This window comes from Manduca sexta, chromosome 25, assembly GCF_014839805.1.
Source record: "Manduca sexta isolate Smith_Timp_Sample1 chromosome 25, JHU_Msex_v1.0, whole genome shotgun sequence".
NCBI lineage: Eukaryota > Metazoa > Arthropoda > Insecta > Lepidoptera > Sphingidae > Manduca > Manduca sexta.
Window position 1 is genome coordinate 10,379,986 of NC_051139.1, and position 20,088 is coordinate 10,400,073.

General features: G+C 36.2%; 1 protein-coding gene across 5 annotated transcripts in view; it reads right to left on the reverse strand.

Annotated features, from left to right (window-relative positions):
* Positions 1-20,088, reverse strand: part of LOC115452813 (transcriptional coactivator yorkie) — a 49,126-nt gene that overhangs the window by 3,134 nt on the left and 25,904 nt on the right. The window contains exons 2-5 of one of the 5 annotated variants that reach the window (XM_030181423.2): positions 6,968-7,113; positions 1,996-2,136; positions 1,758-1,912; positions 1,263-1,565 (exon numbers count right to left, since the gene is read on the reverse strand). In XM_030181423.2, the coding sequence (XP_030037283.1) occupies positions 1,263-1,565; positions 1,758-1,912; positions 1,996-2,136; positions 6,968-7,113 (745 nt within the window). Of the gene's footprint in view, positions 1-1,247; positions 1,566-1,757; positions 1,913-1,995; positions 2,137-6,967; positions 7,114-20,088 lie in introns of all 5 variants that reach the window. The other 4 variants (XM_030181422.2, XM_030181421.2, XM_030181425.2 and 1 more) reach the window with 4 other exon arrangements.

Below are 20,088 nucleotides of genomic sequence, written 5' to 3' on the forward strand. Positions count from 1 at the left end.
CATTAAATTGTGGATATCTAAAACAGAACAAATTCACACTCTCACAAGCATACCCGAAAATCAGGAAACAATTAATAGGATAAATACCACAGGTTATTTGCAAAAAAAAATCTAAGATACCCAGCAAAATCAAAATCAATTATTTGGTAATTCCCACTGCCCTAACGCTACTTAGGGAGCACGGAACAAAGAAAAGAGTCAAAGAGCATAGTATTGGAACAGCAACAACAATTGAGTATAGTACTTAACAAACATCAAGATAGATGTTACGAGATCTGTTCTAACAATCACCCTAGGTAAATATAAAGTACAATAAGTGTGTATCCATTGTTTAATTTCCAAGCGCTATGCCCGTTTTAAGACGAATACTTATATCATTGCATTAATAAATAAAACGATATACTCGTATTTTCTTTCTTTCTGCTAACATTGGGCCAAAAATCATTCATGAATACAGATTTTTAACCAAAAACCTTAGTTGTGCTTTTCTGATTTTTTGATCACTTTGTAGTTCTATGCGAATATAGGGGATGCATGAATGTATTATTGACTGAAACTGTGAAGTTACCTCTACAACGAATTCTCTAAGAGGAGTAGTGGATGAAGACTCGTAAAATTTAAATATAATTTTATTGGTATTCATTGTATTCGAATTTTTCTCTTTTTTATTTTATATCTACGATTCAAGTAACTTTTAGTAAAGTCTTAATTTCAGGAAGTACTTATGTGGTTTCATTTATTGACGCAATGTCAAAATGACCCTGTATTGTCGTGTACCGATATGCACTAAGTATGAATGTTGACAAAAGACAAATTTCATTAGCAAATATGTAAGTGACCAGCAGCGATACAATTTGTAATACAAGGGATAGGTTATTAATATAACATTATTTATAAATTGGCTGATTTTAATATACAGGTCTTAATTTTCTGCGTCCATATTTATAACGTTCCTATTACTAGCCAACAAAATTATGACGAATATCCGGCAAAGCTTTGGAATCCGCCACCTGTCATGTACAACAATTTATGACTAATCTCATTCAAGCGTCTCTCCTTTGAAAATATTAATGAAAGTCTATTCTTCGTACACATTAAATCAAGGTTACGAAATTTAGAAAATGCACTAGAGCACATAAAATGAGCAGACTTTTCCATGAAATAATCAACTTGAGAAGACAAAACACTTATACAAGGATTTGTTAATTAGATAGACAAGCGTTTGGAAGCAGAAAGCGATAAAATACCTGTAAAGAAGGTACCAGGTCGTCAGTGGAGTCTATGTTGTCACCGAGCGTGATATCGGTGGAGTCGAGGTTTGCTCCGGCCTCGCTGCTGCAATCCATGCGGTCGTCCATGCCGGCGAGGAAGTCGTCGGGCGTGTGAGGCATGGAGTATGACTGCGGGACCGCCATTCCTAGCCCGCTGTCAGCGGACTCCTGCCGCTGGTGATCCGTCAAGCCGGACAGAAAAGGATCCAGCGGCAGGTCGGTACTGGCCACCGCCCCCGTACTGCTGGCCAACGACGCGGAAATCGATGTCGTTTGCCGAGCCATCAGTTCTTGCTGAAATTGGTTTACAGATTGTAATGTAGAAATTTTGATAAAATATGTATCTTTATTTTCACCGTTTGTATTGGATAGTGTTTTAAATTTTATTTTTTTAAGGCTATATTTTATTATATATAATTTTTTATGCAAATATCTAAAACTAAGACTGTAATACTACTTTATAATTTATGGACTGTATTGACTCACCTGGAGCCTAATCTCCTGCTGGCGTTGCTTGAGACGGTCCCTCTCGAGTTGCAGGGACTGTAGACGGAGTTTCTGCTGGCAGGCCTGTATCGAGGCGTTAGCCCAGCCGCCGCCCGCCGCGCCTCCCGACACGGGCGTGCGTTGCAAATGTTGCGCTGAAACACAGGGCACGCATGTTTACAATCACACAACGTTTTGATCGCAAAAATGTGTGGCGACGTTTATTAAAGAGACTTACGTATTCTGGGGTCGAACCAGGATGTAGTGCGAGCGGCATGATTTATAAAGTAGATTTCTCCTTCCGCCGTGGTCGCCTGCTCCCAGCCCTCCGGCAGCGGCCCTAGTGGATCTGTCGTGCTGTTACTTGTACTCTTCGCTGCTGAAATTAATCGTTCGTGATCAGCTTTATTTAATTGTAAAACAACAAACAAATGTATGAATGATCCTCTCAACAGCGACTAGTTGCAAGCGAGATTATAAACTAAGACATACGCGCACGTGATCGGTAATCAGGTGGACATCGGGAAGGTCATCGAGAGCTCGTTCCAAGAAACAACGGCGCCAGTCGAGTGCGCCGCGCAAGTTTGCGCGTTGCGTTGGCACACGCACCAATATGAATCATAGATACGGGCGCTTAGCGCGGGAGGCGGGCGGCGCGGGGCGGCGGGACGCGGGACGCCGCGCGGGGCTCGTGCCCGGTGGGTGTCGTCTTCGCCACCGCATCGCCGGGCCTCGGGTCTATTCACTCATGTTTTTATATCGTTACGCGCAACAAACGGCCGATCATTCATAAACAAATCACAGCTACATACTTAGCTAATTGAACATCAATATCATCGCAATTATCGCCCATTAGCCAGATCATAATATGGTGACTATTGCAGACGCCTAGTAAGTACTATACTAGTAGTTTATGACCAGAAAACGATCCCTAACTCTATATACGATCGATACGATCTCCGTATACGTAACAACAAAGGAAGCGATCGTCGTCGTACATAGATCGGTAGGCAACATTTAAATAACCTCAAAGATAATGTTGTTTTAGTAGAGTAGGCCGTAATTACACATAATACCCAACGATCGTCATTACTCAACAGCAGACGGTGGTGGCGACTGGCAGCCGAGTTACGTTAGTGTTACGTTACTGTCTTTACTACTGTTTACCGCTATCTTGCACGCAGTTCGTACTACGTACATACTTGATTTGTAAATGTATAAGTGTATATCTACAGCTATCTTATACTTGTGGTTGTGTATTTAAAATAGAATGGCGACAACTTATGATATTAAACAGCAAAACCCATTATTATCGAATTGACAGTAAACACATAAATTATTGATTTTATCTTATTATGTTAAGATTACGCAGGAATATCTCTATACTATATGTTGAATCCCTTTAATCTGAAGACTTAATGATAATTATATCTCCACCTTAGTATTTACTTTACACGATAGACATCCGAGTTAACTAATTACGTACCATATTTATGAATGAAGTAGGTAGGTATGTATAGGTATAAAAAATCTATGAATGAATATTGAAGCTCTAGTGTTTATAATCATTGATTTACGTGGGAATAAACGACACAACGTACTTACTACGTATATTTATTTCAAAACCCACTTATAGTATAATACAAAATACTGAGAGAAGGAAAACATAAAATAAACAAACATATAACTATGAGAACGAATAAGTACGTTTGTACTTATTTATCTCGACAAATCCGAATTAGAGATTTTTAAATTATGGTTTCTATGTTTACATTTTATTTTTCTTCCCTGATTGTGTCAAGTAGTTACGTTTAAATAGACAGCAGACCTAGTTTTAATATAAACTTATTAAAAATATAACTATTATTAGTTAAATTATAATATATTTTCCTGAATTTTAAATCATTCAAACCCGTTTTTTGGCTAAAAATCTTTACACAATTTAGATATGCGATGATTGACAAGCTTCTTGCATAGTGCACTGCACCGCGCCAAGCATAATTTATTACGATGGAAAAGATGTAATTAAAAACCGAAAGCCCTAACTAAGCAACTAATATGACCATCGAACTACAATCGCGATTACGACCGACAAGAATTGCCTTTTATTAACCGTCAATCATTTTCAAACTGTTACAAATTAGACGCAGTTAATTTCTGGAGACAGGTGAAAAAATATTTTATTGTCTGTATAATTTGTGTACAGCAGAGAAAGCGTGTCATACAAAAGATATTTAATGTTTGGTCGGTGGTGCTCGTTATCGCGACATCAGATTATGAAGGAACGTGTTGTGAAAACATCATTATTTGTATTGTCACCTGATCTACATACATGTTTGTACTTAGCGGAGACTGGAGATAAAGTTTGTGGGTTGTCTCGTCCACTGTTCACTTAAACAGACTATTTAAACTTATGTCTTGGAGTGCTCACGCGTGAATCTTATTCTATACGTGCGATTTATCATAGACTCGTTACGAAGTTATTTTATAAACAAAAAGAAACCTCTCTGGTACTAACCCAGTAATACACACCACTTTTATATTACTTTTCGTCAATTCGAAAAACTATTCATGAATTTATAAAAATACGAGGCAAACACGCCTAATGGTTAATGGACGGAATTGTACACAGCTACATCATTATTTGTCATCGTTTGGATTTAAATCAAATGTAGATACCTTTCCTAGAACCACTCTGAGTCAAATGTGTTTAAATGTATGTGTTAGTCTTTAGAAAAATATTTTGTCATAATTATAGATAATAAACACTGTAGGTATATTATAGAGCGCATATATATTAAATCTCCGGCAGATGACGCGCGCGACGGCGTCTTTATGATGGTGGTGCTCGCACTCGCCACTTACACGAAACACTAGAACGTGATTACGTGTCTAGATCACGTACAGAGTGTGCCATAATAGAAAAAATGCTTTATAGCAGCTCTTGCACGTGACATTAGCAGCAGCGACGCGAGCGCATCGGCGCCACTGCGCAGGGCATGCATGCGGTTTGTGACTTTGTCAAGAGAAATTATGCAAATATATCAAATTAATTGTTTTTCCACGTGTCACGAACATTTGACTAGGATAAAAGAACTTGACTTTTGTTTTACGACATTAAATGCAGCCAACGTTCAGAAAAGACGCGTAATGCTGCGGGCTTGTGTCGTAAAATGCTGAAGATTGTTAAAAGCGGCAGGTCTGGTCACCAGTCCCTTCTTTTGTACCCGTGCGCGGTGGAGCCCAGACGGCGGCCGACCAACGGCGCGGCGTCGCGACATCAATGTATTTTTCGAACACCTTTCATCGCTTGCCTCGCATCGACCGACGGAAACAACACGTTAATTCCCGTCATAAAATCAGTTTTAGAATTCGGGTTATTTACTTGTTTTTATTTTAGTTCCATGATAAATTTAAACTTGCTGTTGTGGCCAATTAGATCACGCGAAAACTGAATCGAAACCGAGAGGAAATATGAAAAACTATCGGTGATAGTCCATTCTTATTTATTTGTCTGTATGTTATTTTTATATAACAGATCTCAATGAATTCCGACGTCAGCAATCGATATGGTTTTTTTATGAGTTCGATGTGGTCTTTCTGAATGTATGTTTTCAAATAATAGGCAATTAAATCAATACATGAGGCAAATTATGTATAGAAACATTAAAATGGAAAATCCGGGGACGTCACCTCTCATAACATAGCGGTTTGTAAGATAACGTTTACCTTGTAGTGAATAAGGTAAATGCGCGCCTTGCGACTGGCCCTAACACCTTAATGCTAATCCCAACTGTGTAAATGAGTTCCCAGTGTTCCTGCTCCTTGTTAATTGTATTAAATATTATAACAATTATCTACACACAATTTGTTTCCTTATTTATGTCATTGCCAGTGCAATTTAAATATGTAATTATGAACTAAAGGATATTCAGGAAAACACTATCATCATACTATTTATACGCGACATTGTATTACAAAACATACGTCAAATATATAATTAATTGTAAATACCCATTATCAATATAGTATAAAACTTTATATTTACCTCAATTTATATAATTGTTAATATATTATTTGGGTCGATAGAAACAAAGAAATGAATTTATTATATTGTGAATTACGAAACGATGCCCGTTCATGAGATTATAAATACGAAGAACTGTTATTTAATGTTGTGCGTAGGGTAATATAAATAATTTGTCTTATCGATGGTGTCTATACAATATTCAGTGATGAAAAAACATGTTGGTAAATAACGAGTGCCTTGCTTTGTTGTGATCGCTTGTTGAGACCCTACAATTACTCGATTGACCTGTATCAATTACTAAGAATTATAATATGTTAAAATCCTTTGTATCAAAAACTGGTTTTAATAGAGAAACAATAGATATTTACCCCGCTTCCTCCTACTAAGCAACTTTCGGAATAGATGGTATCGCCATAATAATTACCGAAATAATCTTATTTTAAAGTTCTGGGTATCGGGGTTGCAGTTTTTATCAGACGTCCGAGTTTATAGGCTTTGTAATCATAAATTAATGTATGTAGTTGTTTGTGGGGTTGACATGGGCATCAAAGATCGCTATTAAAGACATACCGCAATATCTACTTACGATTAGAACAACTACATACATAGAAACATGAAGCCTTTTTGTACTTAACACTACTTAATTTATAATTTTCATTTTTTTTTTTAAATATATATTTACTAAAACAAATAAATAGGAAACGAGCGAAACGTGACACGTCGAACTTTCAAACATAAACAAACATTGCCACCTCTAAATCGTTCCTCGGGAGTCTGGACGTAAAACAAAATTAGGTGGCGACGACGGCACGACGCCGCGCGTTGGCCGCCGCATGTCGCCATCAGAATCCAATGGGATTCACTATTTATACAAATACCATGATGTCTTGGTAGCTAGTGACTGGCTTAAAATAGGCTAAGTATTTCACATTTTGCATTTTAAAGCCCACGACGTCAACAACGCTATATTAAACACAACTTAAATCATAACTACAATAAAATATGTATAAGCTGTGAACATATTGTTTATGAATTAAATGAAAAGCGACCCGTAATCTATGAAGACATACCGATCTTGATTCAAAATAAACGATCCGTATGCAAACAATTGTATATACCATTAATATATTCCAAAATGTATCAATAACTAAAATAAAACAAATCAGAGCGTTGGGCATACCGGTGGTGGTTGTGTTCGCGATGGTCTGTGGTGCCGCCGGCTGCGTGAGGAGCGCTTCTGCGCTTTGGTGCTGCACGCCGCCGGCCACGGTCTGCGCTGCCAGGGTCTTGCGGGGATCGTCCCATGTCGTCGTCTTTGTTATGTGACTGGAATGATACAAAAAATACTATAAGCATACAACAATATACACAGTATGCATAGAGATAGTTAGGAAACAATTGCTCAGCAGAGCGATAAATAAAATTCATTGCTCGCACGTATTTATACACGATAATGAACTCTCCGCTATCTGTCGGCGAATTCAAAGATACTTCCTATCAACTGTTAACGAATTAGGAACGGCGCAAATAAATGGGATGCTTTGACTATTTACAATTAATCACTTCGCGTAAAAGTGTTCTTTACATTTAACGCATATTTCATTACTTTGGCCACCGATGCCAACCGTTTTGATCATCCACAAATCATACGTAATAAAAAAAAGGAACTGTCAACGATGAAGTCCAGGAGTTTATCTGGGACGGTGCGATATGGGTTAAAATACGGGCATTTCTATTCGTAAGTTTGCGAAAGGCCACAATGAAATTACCACAAAATAAAATTCAAACACGTGCCGTTGAAAGTGAAAGTTAGAGAGGATTAGCCAAACGAAAGACGGCGTAAAAAATTAACTTTAAGTAATCCTCTCAATATTATAAAGTACACAGATGTTTGTTTGAAATGAAGACATTAATCGCGCGGAGTGTGGGCACATCGCAACATTCATTATAAACCCGTTAACAACATCGGCATCGTGTGAGCCAAATCTTCCCACTTAGCGGTCGATGTGACCAATTTGTAGACAAACCGGACACGCTGAGCGTGCGAGTGCGACCCAGTGAAGCCGTTGCGGTATGATGAATGATTCTTTTACTTTCTTTACACTGAAAGTAGGCACTAACTCTCGAGACATCGTGATCATACACGTCACTGCATTTGAGCTGTATTAGACAGTAAGTACTTAAATATTTACAGTGTACGATACACGCGGTCACTATCGGATCAAACATTACTTCCCAACACTCAGACGATTAGAGATAAGGGAAATGGTGCATTGGAAAGTTGAGCATTGCCACGACAAATCGATTTGCACGACGCGGTAATGAACTTGGCCCGAGGCCCCACAATCAGCTATTGCCGATGTCACGCTAGGCACCTGACACAATGCACACCTGCAGTATTACTTTATCGATAACTCTTTATTACTTCCTAAGAAACATGTAACCTTTAGTCGAAAACGCAGGTGGGTATGGAGAATACGCGAATTTTTTTAGCTGTTTGCATCTTGCAATAACAATTAAATTGGTATGTCTTAAACATATGTATTTTGTATAAATTGTCGGAAAAAATACAAAATTAAGATCTGTAGTGAGACAATTTGTTTATAACTTACAACTAAGAGTTTACATATACTTTAAATTATTAAATGATAATTGCTTATACGTCCATTAATGAAAATATAAAAATCATACAATTTCTATATACCATACAAGCAGATTGCTTGTTATAGTATAAATAAGTTATTGCAAATGCTCTGCGAAGAAAATAACTGACGTTACATGTAACTTATAATGTGAAAATTTGTCAGCTGCTTGTAATATGAGTTTTTCCCTAAAAAGAAATGGTTTTTAACATGAAAATATCTACACCTAATATTCTTATTTATCTAATATTTTTACTATTACAATTATCAAGTCTCATCTGGGATCACGCATCCCCAGATTTTCACGCCTTCCCGTTTTTGTAGCTTTTTTCCTAAAGTTGGATGATTTAGTTTCCTATCAATACATACATATAATATAGCAGCCACGTAAGACTGAGTAATATACTGCATTAAACACTACGTGATTATCCTGTAACGCTTATTCAGTGCTCGGCTCATGTTGCATAACATCGGCGGTACTGTTATGCCTTTGATTCGAACCTGCGCATCTTCTTTGTTTGTATACAATCTCATCATTTTCTCTTACCATGTACACTAAACACGAGCTTGTTCTGACAAATCGAACAGAAATTGGCACCGCAGTTCAACACCTGAGATTTAGTCATAGATATGAACGAAAATATAACAAACTTAAGGTAAACAATTATAGTATATTCTTGGCAAAGATTAATAGTATTATTAGATTCTGTTTACCGGTGTGAAGTAGTTTTTGTGTCTCGTAGTTCGTACAGTTAGTAAAATTGCCGGACGCTTAACAAATCCTTTGTCTGTCCCGAAAATTCTGCCGACTCGCACTTCTAAATTGTTATGATCAGTTAACGTCAGTTACTATAAAAATTATAGGCAATTAATATACATTTTGCCAGCAGGACAAAAAATTCAAATATATTACCTGCGTTGTATCATTATCATTCCACATCAATATTTTCCATTTGTTAATCCTTAAATATAAATGTAAACGAGTGGCGATCACCTTTGATATGCAATAATTTGCATGAATTGCAGTTATACAAGACATTGGTGATTAGACAAGAAACAAGGCAATATATTTAATGATGCAATAACAGCTCTGGCCCTAGGTGATACGCGCGAAAGCCTAGTTAAATTAAAACGTAATTACCTAATAGACAATAATAACTATGCACAATTACTAAATGATAAAGAGCATTAAACAAAAGAACAAGAATACAATTGAGTGGTGGCGCCCTATCCGTAAAACAAATAAAGTTGAGTAGCATTGATAAAACACTTTAATGTCTTAGTCTAGTATTTAGACTTCGACGTGCACTAGATAAAACGCAGTATGATTTCTTAGTAACCTCGAAGATTAAACACTCATAACATCAGATTCTTGGAAATATTACATTTAATATATTTTCTATGAGTGTACAATCTACAAGCCGTGGTTTACCTCGAGCAAGCGCACGTATAAAGCACCTTATGAAACTACGCGCCATTTCTCTCGCGCGAAGGCCTTCCACTGTTGCACAACTGCGGTGTGTTGGTTGCTATCTCACAGTCGACAACACGCCTCTATACCTGTTGTTCTACTCTCCAATTCGAGTGCTATCGAGATTGTTAATCGAATGATACTATGTTGCGACGTGCACCATTGTAATTCTCAACATTAGAGTACGGTGCCTCAAGCGCCATGAACATAAACTGGTTACTAACACAAATGGTTATATTATTTAGTAGAAAAGTGCTCAAGTGCACGTAAACCCTGACCGCGTACAAAGTAAGAATCGTAAACAGAGTCGCAAGCACAATATGACGGATTCGGTGAAATGCCTCGTGTTTCAATTAAACGGAAAATAAAGTTGGCATCGTGTCCGTCGACGTAACATATAAACATTAAAATAACTATGATGTTTGAGCAGCTACTCACAAAATCTCATTCAGCTGCCAATACATTACCGTACTTACACACTGACGAGTACTAAGCCGTAATTCGGTTCCCCATGCGCCGCTGCGGCGTTTGACATTTTCACCCACTCAACATTACTACAAGTATTTATTATGAATTGCTCGAACATCCCGAAAAACGCAATATTATTTAGTTATTGAATTTTTTCCCGTCTAAATCCTTTTCTAGCAGATATTTTGGTTTTCCGGTGAAAATAATTTAAGGGTTGTTATTTTCCAGTCACATAAATGTTATATAAACCATTACCGTACCGTATTATACGTACTGCGTAAAAGGTTTGTTTACACATTCTATAATTTTATTGCAAACACACAGTACAAAGAATAACCATCCTTACATAGGTAAGTTAGCAGATCTACAAGCCGCACGCTACAATGGATATTACTTGTATAGCATAGAATGTATGATATGCCTACCCAAAAAAAAAGTAAAGACTTCTTCCTAGTTTGATATCGACAAGCTTAATTTTGAAGCTTTTCCGTACATAAAACTATCTAAATTAGTAATTCGTCCTAGCAATACCTACTTGAATGATAAGTAAGCAGAATTAAATGCGCCTTTAATCTAAAAAAACACTTTACATAACACAGGTAAGACACTGTGCAACAATAAGCCGCAATATTGATATTTGAATTTTTAAAAAAAATAAATTACCTAATTGAAGTGTGTCTGTAAATTTGATATAGTACTCCTGCCTAAAAACATATAAAAATATACTAATAGTTATGGGTTAATGGAAAACGTGTCACGGGCTGTTTGCAAAAATATCTTAATGTGTTTCAATCAATTTGTAAAGCCGCGAGCAAAAGCTAATTTCATATAAAAGTAATTTGTACCCCATACGTATAATCACGTGAATGATAAAAGCTGATAACATTGATTCATCTTCGTAGATAATACGAATTAAAAACCAGCGCATCAGTATCGCCATTCAGCCTGTTGTCGATAAACAGACGAAAAAATAAACAGGCGAAACGCAACGTTTTCACGAGTTTATAATCAGTTTTATTCGCCCACAGTGGTCTCGAGATGAAAGAACGTTTCGAAGCTGGTGCAGCGAATGCATAATAAACAAGCCGATTAGTTGGTTAAATCGAGTACGGTCTGCACACACCGAGTCTCGCAGCTCGCTCCTAAGATGGCGTTGGCTGGCACCGGATACGCGTCATGTCAGACGCACATCCTCGTCAGCTGCGTAATTTTCCCGGTTTTACACTTGTACTAAGCCGAGAGCAGACAACACAATGAACAGCAGGCACAGAAGCCGAGTAACCTCGAAATAAATCAGCTTCATTTACTCTTGGATTGATTGCGTAACCGTCTAGATTGCGCGGTTACAAGGTGTAATTCAAATGACGGAAAACAAACTAATGAGGAAAGGAATTGCAAATGTCGATATAATACGAATAATTACCGTGCGTGACGAAGTTGTTCTACAATATTTATATTTTCAATCGTAAAATATCAATGTCGCGTTATATCAACACGAGGATAAGAAGACCTGTATCCTGTTCATTTATTCAAATGCAGCCGGAAATGATCTAAGGAGTTATAAATTATGAAACCACGTACCTAATAAGTTCTTGTAAAAGAAAATGTTGCAGCATAACGTCAATACTTTTACACATATTGATGAAAAACATTGTAATATTAAATTGATCTTTGGGTGAACGCTGTTACGACTTAAGTGCCAACTTGAGTGCGCTTATGTTGAACACTTGCGGTTCCGCAATCAAACTTAATTTTCACTCACTCTTTTGACTGTATTATTTGAATAAATTTATTTTAAATTTAATGGTTTTCTTTTATTTAATAATTGTAATAATAAAAAGTTTAATTAGGTTAAAACATTGTAAAAGGTATACAATGATATTTAATTTTACTAGAACTATGTTTGAAGATGAGCCCGCATCACGACTTATAATGTTTTGCTGCGTCGTATTTTTGATTATTTACCTAAGGTACATATTATAAAACGAACATCCCCACCGCATCTGTCTGTCTGTAAACCGATAAACTCGAAAATAACTGAACGGATTTCGATAAAATTTTGGACAAAGATAATTTGCGATCTTGGGAAGAACAAAGACAACACCTCAATCCCCCCCGTGACCATGAAGGCTGCAAAGTCTTCGAAACGTCGGAAGAAAATAATAATATAAAAACCGCGATAAAATCCGTAAAATAGTTTTATTTCAATATCTAACATTCGCGTAAACTTAAGAAATCATTAGAATAAAGATAAGTTTTTATCCCGAGAAAATATATAGCAGAATTTTTATAATTTTATTTCCCTGATAAACTGTCACACTCACGCGGGGGAAGCCGCGAGCAAAAGCTAGTCCGGAATAATTTATGACAAATTTGACGTAGGCAGTTGCGTTAAAATGTTATCGTACAAATATTAGTATTTGTTAGATATTATGACTTGTAATCTGATCCAATTAGATGAGCTAAATAATATCACAAATATTTGTATCAATTTCCCTTAACAGGGATACTTGTCGCAATTACTCTATTCACTGTGCAGTACTATGGCAGTTGTACGCATGCACCAGGTCGTAAAAATAATTCTTCGTTTGATGAGCTAAATTATATCTCTCTTGTACTAATTGAGCTAATTATGTCCATAAAATACATAATTACAGCATCGATCATATATGGCAAAAACTGTTCCGTCTCACGCCTATATCCTGGAAAAGAACGATTTAGGTTCACCCAGTGCATTCATGGTTCGCCGATCTTGTATCCGCCCCATACTGAGCTTAATAAAGGGAAAGCCTCTGGCGTAAATTCTAATCTCAGGAATTCAAGCACGGTTTTTATAGAACAAACAAATCGATTTTTTGGGCTACTTAACCGGGATATTAGAACCACGCCGTAAAATAGAACACTTAAGTCGATAAAATTACGGAATAACATGAATTAAATAAGTTTTTCTACGATTAAGTCGTTAAGTATCAAATTATATGTATTTATTAGTTATCCCAACATAAATTATTTACATAGTATTATTTAAAGCAGATTTTCCCATAACGACATAGCTATGCACTTAAACGATATAGGCTATTTTATGTCGATACCTATGTGCATTACCGGATCATGAATTTTTTGGAGGCGGGGCAAAATCTCGATAATGCTGCCATCGACCACCTATATTTTTAACTTTGTCATCATCATTTCGCGACCTGTGGGAAATAATTATTATGTGTGTAATGTTCTGGATGGCTCAGTAATTAAAGTTGCGTTAATTATGAGTTTTATATTCGTCTGTCAAGTTTGGATTTGCCGCCCTCTGAATTCGCCGCCCGGGGCATGGGCCACGGCTTGCCCACCCATAGATCCGGGACTGCCTATGTGTAAATAAATAAAAACAAGTCTATACGTATTAATTATAATATGTACCTATAGTTTCTTTCGTTCATAAATAAAGATCTGACTAACAAACAAAACAAGCCAACTACTCTTCCACAATCTACACAGTTTCCGTGATGCTACTTCCAAATTGTTCATCTAAGCGATTGTGTTACTAGAAAATATAATTATATTTTAACACATATAAAAACGACTCCGGAAACAACTACCACTAAAAAAAAAAAATTTATATACGAGTTAATAAAAAAATATTAAAACATAACCTAATTGATCTTCTTGCCAATTCGTGTTATTTATCATCCATCATTAAAAAAATATGTGTTGTATATTTGTATGATTATTATAGAAACAATATTTCTTAAAAACATTTTCGTTACTTACATTTATTCTGAGAAATACACAAATAGGAAATGTAGTATACCTAGCCTAAGGAACAAAACATTGTTTAATCAATATTTTACGTGCAGGGCCCTTATTCTGTATGATAGTGTAAACGCGTAACGCGGCCGTGTCATGTTATCTTCGAGAAATGTGCGTGGAATGGTATTCTGTAAGCCAAATTTCTATAGTCCTAAACATGATGCGTTGTGTTACGTACTTGTTACACATTGTCAAAATAACGTGCGGGATAGAGAATAAGGCCCCAGTCCTAATTTTGGTCTGTCGAAACGAGCATAGCTGTGCGGTTAAGCAGTCGCACGGATAATCCACGCTCGACTCTACCGACATAATCGCATACTTTCAACAGTTACGGGACTGCCTTCAGCAATTTCTAAAACTCTCAAAAACCTATAACTTAAAGTAATAAAGATATAAAATCTCAATAAGTGCCTATGCAGATCGTTTCAGGCCGTAGTAAAAGCGCAGCGGGCAATTTGTGTTGCAATAGTGGAATATCAACGCAATGTTAACATGCAAATTATTTCTTTGCCGTGGTAATGCAATAGATGGTAGTATAAACAGCGGGTCGGTACCGTTACTCGAAGTGTGTCGTTTCGTCAACAATCACTGTCTGCGAAGTAAACAGAAGCGCGCAATACTACTTGTTCTCTACATACGTCATGTTAGTACGTTCAAGGAGTGAATGAATGATAATTTAATAAATGGTTATTAAGAAAAAAGAATAAAGTAGGCAAGTCTTACGATGCTTTCTCTTATCCAATTATACTTTACATCTTGCTATAGATTATTAAAAAAATAGATGCAACAAAACTATGCGTCAGCCAGATATTATATATATCTATCTTTTTATAATAATATATATTTATCGCTCATGTTATACATTGTTAATGGTAAATATTTGTATAAATATTTTCAGTCTGCACCTTCTATCAAATTGGTGTATAAGTAGATATCAATAGTGTACATTTGTATTTTTGCACCGATCTGGTGGATAACTGAACTGTACCAATTCTAACCGTGACTCATTCATTCACATGAATAAATACTCTTACGTTTTACTAACCACCGAAATTTATTTACGTTAACGGAATTTTCGAACGAAAGACAACTGCGTTCCTTCCATGCTACATTACAATTTATTTATAGACGTACGTAATTGTAGTTTTTAAAAATAATTCACTATATTTATTATTATAAAATCGATTACTTGTCTAGTCGCCGCGTATGACGATTATGCAGCCGGTGAGATACTGGGTGGATTGTTAAATATGTCTGCGAAAAGAACGTGAGTTAAGCGCTTGAATTTCTGCCCGATGCAGTGTGGAGGTTAAATTTATAAGGAAATAACGTCGGCGGATATGAGTGCACTAGTGCCTATCACTCGCTAGTGGACACGAGCTAGGGCTTTTAATAAATTTACCTACATATAAATAATATACGGAACATATCCTGAATGCGAGTTAGTATCCGTAATAATTTATATTAATCTAATAACGGCTGTAATGTTAAGTCATGTCAAGCCATATAAGATTTAAAAACGGAAAGTTGTGAACAGATATGGTAACTGGTTAAGACAGGCTCATGATAATTTATGTCTACCTGTAATGAGCGAAAACGTAAAATTATAAAAAATATATAGGTAACGCATCGGCAAACATAATAAATGGGTAGGTAGACGATTACGTAGTTGCCAGTGGTACGCCTTTCTCGTGGGTGATACTCAAAATACTCAAGAATGGACTGACTTGAAGGATTTCCTCTACATTGCATGCTGCAGTTTTGTGAATTTTCCCGACTTTACCTTATAAATCCAATCACATCAGCCAGAACACTCATTGAATATGTTTTTGTTATACATCTAAGATAGGCACAAATAGGTAATGTTTATATTCAACATTTGAATATCCATGAGATCTTTGACACTTATTCAGTTATTCTATCAACACCACTATTTGTTGTTTAACTCTGTATAAATTAATATAAGTTAACACATTTAGATTTTAGAACACAAATCGATTGCTGAATAACCCATAATATATCAATCGGTTAATCAAGCACCCAGTATAGAAAGCAATTTCAAACAAATAAATTAAATAGTAAAGTAAAATTTTAGACTAGTTAGAAATGAATGAAATCGCATTGAATATACTGAATAATCGTGGCTACCGGATAGTAGTAATTACTCGTATATATTGTATTAAAGATGCATGTAACGTTGTTTTGGTGACAATTCCAAGAGTTTCGCGCACTGGATCGTAGGTTTTTCACCGAGAACAACATGGCGGAGACGGCATTCTAAATTTGAATCTCGGACGAGTCGGCGCTCGCGTACGTAAATAAACGCACACACCAATAATCAGTAACACTATACAAGTGTTAGAATAACGTACAATACTCTATTACCCATATGGATTAGGTGGACATGTATGGGAAACAAGTTAATTTCGTGACATAAACATGTTTAGTACTAAGAACATAAATAAAGCTGTCGAATGATACCAAAATAATACCATTTGTTATCAATTATAGATTAAGTTATTTCGTTAGCAGTAAAACGCAACGTGCGTCTCATATGCGCTTGACAATCGGCAGATCTAATATTAAGCCGTGTACTGTCTACCTACATCCAAAGCGCACATTATACCCACACAAACATAAGTGGACGAAAACGTACCAGTGACGCATCGACTTCCGGCCGATGATTTTATTATGAGATCTACTGTTCCATTCGAAACGTTGGTACTCGTTTTTTCCTTAGACGTTAAAATTTCATTAAAACGAACTAAGATACGAGTTAATTAAGATGATGTCTTAGTTTCATCTACCGAGTTATGACTGGGATCCAGAGAGCTTTATACGGGTGCAATTTACACGATGATGTCATCAGGCATGAAGTATAGGTATGAAGTTTCATATTAATGAAACAATTTCATTTGGCTTGTAACTAATATCATAATAGATAATAATATGAAAGATGCAACCTATAAATATATATTTTTTAATGTTACAGTTAAAATAAATATATTTTTGATTTTAATACGCATCTGTGCGGCTGCCACGCCGTCGCGTCGTAACCAAGTAAGCTTTTGATGCAGTGAGGCATTAAATCAATCCGCTGTTTTCTTGTTGTTGGCCAACGAACGTGGCGCCTTCGCTGTCACAATAATTATGTTTTAAAACCAAGACGTTATAAAAATCTTTACCTAAAGGACATAAATATATTTTTGTAACAAGGAAAAACGTCTGTAGGGTAATGTCTCTACCTAAATGGCAAATTACAAAACATCCTTATAAAACTAAGTAATACTGAAGGTAGTAAAAGATAGACATAGATTTGAAAGATCTTAAAGGAATTAAACCATATATTCACATGAGTTGTTTCGCGGAGTCCTACTCCTAACTCATTATAGTGATAAGTGATTTCCTGATTAGCCGGAAATTCCGTACTTTTCGATGGTTTTTGCTATACCTGTTATTGATATAACCATATACGGCATAATAGGCGCTTGATCGTTGTTTCCGTAGTGTTTTACATGTGGCCTCTACAGGTGTAAAAGTCCTTATATCTGGGCTTAATTACATCTGTAGTTCATTTTTCTCTTTTAATTATAGGGAGAAATTGACATTAATTTATTACAATCGCCCAGAATCCAGTTTAGAAGATAGACCAGCGATAGCTCTTGCCTGTAACCCATCTGTTGACAAGTGGTCGCTGTCGTCAACAATGCCAGAAACACACTCTCAGCCAAGGCGCTGTGTACTTAAATTATTATGCTCGATTTCCCGATACTGTAACGAAGGTCCGGGACTCGACAATCTTCCTAATAAACAGAACAATAAGCGCACTACGCGTAAAGGTTGCGCCAAATATAAGAGATGAAGTCGCAAATGCATCTTGTAGGCTGATGACCACCAAATAAAGTATACGAAAATATACCAATTCCATAATAGAGACCGTGAATTGCAAGAATCGTGAAAAATATACTAAATCAGAAATAGGTCAGATTTTTATAAGTAATGTAGTTATTTGTAATAAGTATCTATATATTTTGAAGAAAGGAAACGATATTTAGAAGTGTTCATAATTTAGGGAAAGATGAGATTAAAGACTTTTTTTAAAAAATTCCTTTGATATAAGTATGGTAGCGCTCAGTTATATGCACCACAAATGATTAATTTATGCACGTTTAAAGACATATAATACCATGTATGCAGCTTGACTTATTTACAAGCTTTTATAGCACAATATTGCCGCGACTTTTCCATATGAACAAATTCTGTGCATGAGATGACGCGGAAAATTACTCGAAAGCTTTTGACGAGTTTTGCATTTACAGAGATGGCCCACACTTTGTTTAAGATATACGTTTCTATAAGCAGCAGATTGCATCACAACATGCAAGTCAAATATATAGCTATCGATAAGACACAATACCTTACGATTCTAAACACCGGAAAATTCGTGAAAGGACAATACTGAAATAGATGCTCTCACTATTTACGATGCTTTAATTTTAAAAGCAATTGTAATCCATTTCCGAGAATCATTTGTTGATCTTTCAAAATAAACAGTCACCTATTCGCAATAACAAACAAAATTCGCAGAAAAATTGCCAAATGTACTCAACAGTTTAATTGAGGATTTTTTAACGAAGAGTGCAAGTTATCATTATATCTAGTTAGCAAAACCGAGACCTTTGATCACATTTTGCGGAATAACGATAAATGTTGACTACAGATGTTGGCTTTAATGATTATAGTTAAGCAGTGTAACAGGAAAATATGTATGTAGACACAAATTCGTAATTTTGAATAAGGATCGATAAAAAAATCCTATTCATAATGATTTTCGTCCTATGAGACTATGGATATATGTGTGTGTGTGTATTAAGTAGTGTGTCCATACATGCACTGGCGTTGTCGCAGTGCCGCACGCACGACGCAGCCGGCAAGCTATCGGTCACGGCGCGCGTCGCACGCGGAGCGGCTCGTAGCCCGGCAGCGACTAGTCGGCCTTGCCGCTCGATGGCCTGCCTCTCGCTACCAGAGGTGAACAACATGTTTTTCCTCTAACTTTAGAAAGTAACGAGATAATACGTTCCGTTTGCTTTATCTCGCACAAATTATAATGTGTGACACTTTTGAACTTTGCACACGGTCGCCAAAACACGTTGATAACATAAGTATCAGTAATAAAAAATGGCAAAATTGACTAACTATCAATGGAATAATAAATAGAAAAGGATTCTTGAATTACTTGCAGTTAAAGAATTACCGTATTTTAATCAATTGTTGTTACTATGCAACCAATCATAATTTAATAAATTGTAACTAACTTGGCACATAGACAACTTTCGGCAAACGAACGTGTATACAAACAGGATAATCCTCAATACATTATATCAGTAACCCATCACGCGTGAATCACCGAATAGTCAATAAAAAAATAGGATGGAACAATATGTAAAAATCATTCATGATATCAATAAGAAGCTATAATAAGACGCAAAAAAATCCAGTATTTTGTTATTGGAATAAAAATAATGAGCACAAAATGTGTGTAATTTATTAATTCTTATTAAAATTTAATAATAAACAGCCAAAGTATAAAAAACAGTCATATAGAATGTGATAGGAAAGGATTAGCATTAGTACATAAGACAAGGATAACAGCGTCGTGACCCGGCCAGCTGAGTCAGTGTTGGGTCACCGAGAGCCGCAGCATCCGGGTCGACGCCACAAATGTCGCCTGCTCCCTTCCAAACTCGTTGTTAATTCTCAGTATGACGACAAAACATCAACAATCATTCATGTTTTTATTTATTGAAACTGCCTCCAAGAGCTTTTCAGTTTTCACTTCGTGTTGGTTATTATGGGAAAAGTAATGCACTTTTGTAGGATACAACAAGATTTTATTTATGCACATATTACACG